The 5,894-nt window shown below is 39.9% G+C and overlaps 1 protein-coding gene across 1 annotated transcript in view; it reads left to right on the top strand.

Moving 5' to 3' along the window:
- plcd4a (phospholipase C, delta 4a) overlaps nt 1-5,894 on the top strand; it is a gene marked incomplete at its 5' end in the record, with an annotated part of 34,750 nt that overhangs the window by 4,522 nt on the left and 24,334 nt on the right. Inside the window, 1 exon segment of the mRNA XM_014028506.1 lies at nt 2,963-3,107. Within this exon segment, the coding sequence (XP_013883960.1) occupies nt 2,963-3,107 (145 nt within the window).

Below are 5,894 nucleotides of genomic sequence, written 5' to 3'. Positions count from 1 at the left end.
GTTCTCTAATCTGAGCTGTTGTTAACCTGCAATTTCTGATGACCTGTTCTCTAATCTGAGCTGCTGTTAACCTGCAATTTCTGATGACCTGTTCTCTAATCTGAGCTGCTGTTAACCTGACCTGTTCTCTAATCTGAGCTGCTGTTAACCTGACCTGTTCTCTAATCTGAGCTGCTGTTAACCTGCCATTTCTGAGGCTGGTGACACAGATGAACTTATCATCCGCAGCAGAGGTGACTCTTGGTCTTCCTTTCCTGGGGTGGTCCTCATGTGAGACAGTTTCTTTTTAGCGCTTGATGGTTTTTGCGACTGCACTTAGGGACACTTTCAAAGTTTTCCCAATTTTTTAGACTGACCTTCATTTCTTAGTAATGATGGCCACTCATTCTATTTTTTACTTAGCTGCTTTTTTCTTGCCATAAAACAAATTATAACGGTCTATTCAGTAGGACTATCAGCTGTGTACTGTATCCACCTTCTCTGCACAACACAACTGATGGTCCCAACCACATTTATAAGGCAAGAAATCCCACATTAAACCTGACAGGGCACACCTGTGAAGTGAAAACCATTTCAGGTGACTACATCTTGAAGCTCATGCCAAGAGTGTGTGAAGCAGTAATCAAAGCAAAAGGTTTCTACTTTGAAGAACCTAGAATGTAAGACGTATTTTCAGTTGTTTCACACTTTTTTGTTAAGTATATAATTCCACATGTGTTACTTCATATGTTGAATAAATGCATCGTTCAAAATGGTATGTTGTGTGTTTTGTGAAGCAGTGTCAGAGTATAACTATGTGTGCTGGAACTATTTTTTTGTGATTTAGCACGTCTCCGCTGAAGTTAGCTTAGCTATGATAAACACTGCCTGACATGCCTGYGTAGATTGTAATCTTGAGCATCTATTGGCACGCTTCAAAATTTAATTGAAAAGTCATTGTTGATGTGTTATAGGCATCACATCTTAGTGGTTAGCACTGTCATTTCATGGCAACAATGTCAAAGTTAGCACAAGCTAAAATAGCTTTGCTAATGTAGCCTGTACCTGCAAACTGAAGGACATGTATGTTGTAATTACTTACTCTGCCAGTCACAAGAACTTCGTTATTCACTTGAAGGGTTTGGATTTCCTTCACAAAGTCATGAAACCATTGATTGTATTATACACTGTTCAAAAAATAAAGGGAACACTACTGCTCAAAAAAATAAAGGGAACACTACTGCTCAAAAAAATAAAGGGAACACTTAAACAACACATGCTAACTCCCGACCTTAATCAATGAAATATTCGCATTGAGTACTTTGTTCTGTACAGAGTTGAATGTGCTTCACAAAAGTTTGATTTACTTGGACTTAGTGTGCATTGTTTAAGTGTTCCCTTTATTTCTTTGAGCAGTGTATGTATATATCAATAGATGTTTGTATATACAGTATATTGATTTCAGGCTGTGAAGATTCTCCACTGTACACACTCCTCCTGTTTCATAATGAGAGATCAGACTCCATGTCATCTGACATGTTCTTGGATATATTTTTCTYCTGCACTTTGGTCAAGAGTATCAGTATACTTTGTTTTGGTTTGTCTGAAAATCRTCATAATTGTCGTTGTCTAGTGTTTATTTACAATAAGGGTGGCTAAATGGCATTTTACACTTCCAGTTGAGATGTGTGGAAACTATCTATTATGCTKYATTCACATCAAATGCGATTTAAGTATCAAAAACATGTCCAACGTTTCAARWTGGACGCTTGTGAAMTTTGAGTTCAGACACGAGTGAAAACTGCTGTCGAAGCGCATCGAGAGCCTCTTGTTTTTCCTCCTCTGCTGGTCTCTGTTTAATGATGGATGAAATAAAGAAAGTGGCTTTACTTTATTTACTGAGAGCAAGAGCACGTTGCGCTCACCAGATAATTCAGAGACGTTCTGAGTTTGGTGAGTTTCACCACCCAGGAGCTGCGAGCTGACGAGGCTCACTTTCAGAACCATTTTTGTCCCGTTGAGCTGCAGTAGTTCAGATTTTCCAAATTCAGAGTTTGACATGCGAAACAAGCGTAACGTACATCAAACCCTCAAAATGGGTCACGCTAAATGCGTTACATGTGCCGCAGCACCCAACGCTCCGTGACGCACATCCACCATAGACTGCATGTAAACCTGATGCTCCTGACACCCAAAACRTGTTTTTTTGTGAACGCAGCATTAGATCATTTACTCCACTATCATACTGAGGACCTCTCATGGCCAGTTTGGTCCCCCTAGCAAACTGGGATCAGCTTGGACACTGACTCCCACCCAGTGCCAGAYCTCTAGGACCAGTTACAAAAGCTTAGGCCAACTTGGTACAAAAGGAGATAAAATTGTACGACTCTGTTCTGCACTGCATCATGCTTCTATCCACACCCTAAAGGACTGATGTTGGATAAATTAATTATCAAGACACAAGGAATGAYGAACAAGCAGCAGATCTGGTTGAGCTCTCTTTTACTTGCAGCAAGGAKACCAAATACAGACAAGGTACAATACATACAATGTCAGCAGCATGAACTGACATTCTGTACAGCTGTCAGGCTTTTAAAGTGTGCCCTTCAAAGGAGCTGAGTGTCTTCCTGTTATATGAYCATGCAATCTCCTGTTCTCCCCAGACGTTACAGTTCCTTTATCCAGGACCACCTAATAGYGGTCGTAAAAGTAACTGAACTCTATCATTTAGGTTAACAGTTTAGGAAGTCAAAGACCAACAGCTGTGTCTTCACAGACTAAATTCCTAAAACTATGACATAAATCCAACCTTTTCACCTGGRTGCTTTACTTGTTTTTGTCATTTGGAAAAACCTAAACCTGCTTTACCTGAATGGATGTAGTCCCTTTTATCGTTCTTCATTCAGCTTATCCTAAGGTGGTTTCATCGGTGTAATATTTGGATTAACAAAAGGTGAAAGGCAAATTTGTCTTTTCTGCACAGGGCTCTGAGTCGTGGCTGCCGATGTGTTGAAGTGGACTGCTGGGACGGTGCCAACGGAGAGCCCATCGTCTACCACGGACACACTTTCACCTCAAAGATACTCTTTAAGGATGTGGTCACAGCGGTGGGAAATTATGCTTTTAAGGTAGCATCATTCATCTTTGACACATGCTTTGAGTTGCTTTAAACATACAGGCTGTTTTGGTAGAGTCAGTCTGTTTCTGATGGTTCTGTTGCTGCTTTGTTACTCATTTTAAAAGTCTTTTCATTTTTCTTCATGTCACAAGTTTCAGTCCTCATTAGTGAGACTTTTGTCTCAGTTGCTCAATGATTTTCAGGACCTGGGGTCGGATTTATAAAGCTTGTGTACGCACAAAACAAGCCCAGAAACTTGCATATGCCACTTGGATGCCAAAGTTGGCATGAAAATGTGCGGTGCCTCACCCCAGCTCTGACCCATGCGTCACTCATTTTGGAGATGGGAAGCTGCCACACTGTATTATTCGCACGCAGAGGAGACAGTCAGCCACAGATAACTGCGTGGGCAGGAGGGGGAGGATGGGGGAAAATAGTGGTGAACTTATTTCTAACTTATCTGATCTATTAATTTTTATTTACTGTTTTTATTATCTTGCAGGCTTTGAGAGAAAATAAAWTTGAAGCTGAGTTTTTGGAAAAAATCCATGAGTTTGCTCTAAATATCTGTAAACCTGCAAAATGACAAATCTTTTCATGTGAGCAGTCGTCAGCACCGTCTTCCTCCAGACACACAACAGATTGCTGTATGAGCCAGCCAATCGCTTTTGTTGACATTGATCAGCTGACTGATTTAAATACAGCTTGATCGTTTATGGTTGAGTGTGGATGTGTAGAGGGTAGAACCTGAGGCGGGACCTTTTGCACAAACTCTGAGGTGAAGCTGTGATCTATAAAGGAAAATTGCTTGAAGCTTTTTATAAATCTGAATTTTTTTTGAATTTTCACTTTTTGGCCACATGTTCACTTTTCGTATGAATTCTATGCAATCCTTTATAAAGGAGGCCCCTGGTACCTATGTTCCCTAGTACCAAAAAGTTTGCTTTGCTAACTCATAAACCACTAACTAAAAATATGGTTTTGAAAAATCATTAAACTTGTAAAAAAAACATGATACAACTAGAAGCACTGGGAGAGTACAAACCTCCACCAAGACCAATTTCCCCCATCCTGTAAGAGTTAACGCACAAAAGCAGAGATGGAAACACATTTGCCGAATAAGTTCTGGTGTAGTGAACATTTAAGCAGCAGAATGCACGGGATTTCTTCCTGGTGGAGTTCAATGTGGAAAAAAAAAGTCAGACTCATCACTCATCGTCAAACTGGTCTGAGATTAAGCTCCTAAGTCAGGGCTATTGAATTAAACTGCTCCAGGGGCCACAGTTACTGCAGGTCAACAGCTTAGGTGCTGGACATCCAGCAATTAAATTTATTATGTAAATAAACCAAGTATTACAAAGATCTGTTACCTTAATAGTTTATTTTGGTGCTTTTAATCATGATTACAACATACAGAATCCTATAAAAGTAGTGATAAATAAACAATATCAAAAACAAAAAGAACACATTATGCCTCCTATTTGACACAAATATTATTTTGACATCTCTGACTTGCCAAATTTTGAAACCAATTTTATTTTCACTTTGATAGTTTTATCTTCAACTGTTTGTCATTTTAACTGTCTTTAGTTTGCATAGAAATGTTTTTACCAGCTTGTAGYCAAGATTCTGACAGTTCTGTAGACACCAAACGTATATGTCTAACTAAAAGAACTTAAAGTAATTAAAGTAGAAAACTGGGGGTTTGAGCTTAAGAGATGAATGAACCAATTGGCGGGCCGAATTTTTGTGGCCCGCGGGCCGCCAGTTGAATAGCCCTGTCCTAAGTTTTCATCGGTCACATTCCACTGTGTAAAACGTCTGTTTTATCCCCTTTGAGTTTGTAATGGTTTGACTGTCTTTATGAAGTGCTTCCTGGAACAGTCGGCTCATGAAGGTTTTTTTAAATTTTATAATTTAATTTAATTAATTTTTTTAAGCGAGAAGCAAAATACAGTGTGAGTGCTTTCAGCACAAACACTCCCACGAACTTCAGAGCAATCAATCACACAATCAAGTTCTTATGTGGAGGGGGTACCAGGTTGATCAGCTGTTCCCGCAGACAGTCCAGCGGCTGCAGCAGGACCCTCCCACTGTCTGTCCTGTTATTCCCAAAACAACATAAAAACGTTACCTCCTCCACCTTGGTGCACACACTCACACACTGTCTGGTCTAAAAACTAACCCGCTAGCTTCCAAAATGCAGAAATGAATCTGTTCTCCTCCCGTGTCCAAACTTTGAGGCCCGGCCAGAAGCTCTCTYTTTACAAGCCTAGTACCGMCAAACTGTTTTGATTGGTTGTTTCCAGAGTTGTAAAGTAACTAAGTACAAATACTTCTTTACTGTACTTAAGTAGAATTTTTGGGTATCTGTACTTTACTTGAGTAATTATTTTTCTGCCTACTTTTTACCTCTACTTCTTACATTTTTACACAGTTATCTAGGGCTGCACCAATTAGTTGAAATAATCGATGACGTCGATTATGTAAATTTGTCGATGCAGATTTTTTATTATCGATTCGCTGTATTACATAACCACCACGTGAATGTTCATGCAATTCCATTTCGGTACCTAAATGCATCATTGCGGCCGTATATAAGAGTAGTGAGTTTTCCATGCTTGTCCTGAACGCAGCATCACAAGAGCGTAATGACGTCAGCAGCTGCTGCTTCAGTTCAGTCTGAAGCTTGAAAACAAGCCTCGCAGCTCCTGGAGTAAAATTTACCGAACAGACCACCTCTGAATTATCTGCTGGATTAATTATCTGGTGAGCATGACGTTCACTTGCTCAAAGT

The sequence above is a fragment of the Austrofundulus limnaeus genome, unplaced genomic scaffold, assembly GCF_001266775.1.
Source record: "Austrofundulus limnaeus strain Quisiro unplaced genomic scaffold, Austrofundulus_limnaeus-1.0 Scaffold773, whole genome shotgun sequence".
In the NCBI taxonomy this organism is placed as follows: domain Eukaryota; kingdom Metazoa; phylum Chordata; class Actinopteri; order Cyprinodontiformes; family Rivulidae; genus Austrofundulus; species Austrofundulus limnaeus.
The sequence above is the reverse complement of the archived record's forward strand: the minus strand, read 5'-3'. Positions and strand labels throughout refer to the sequence as shown.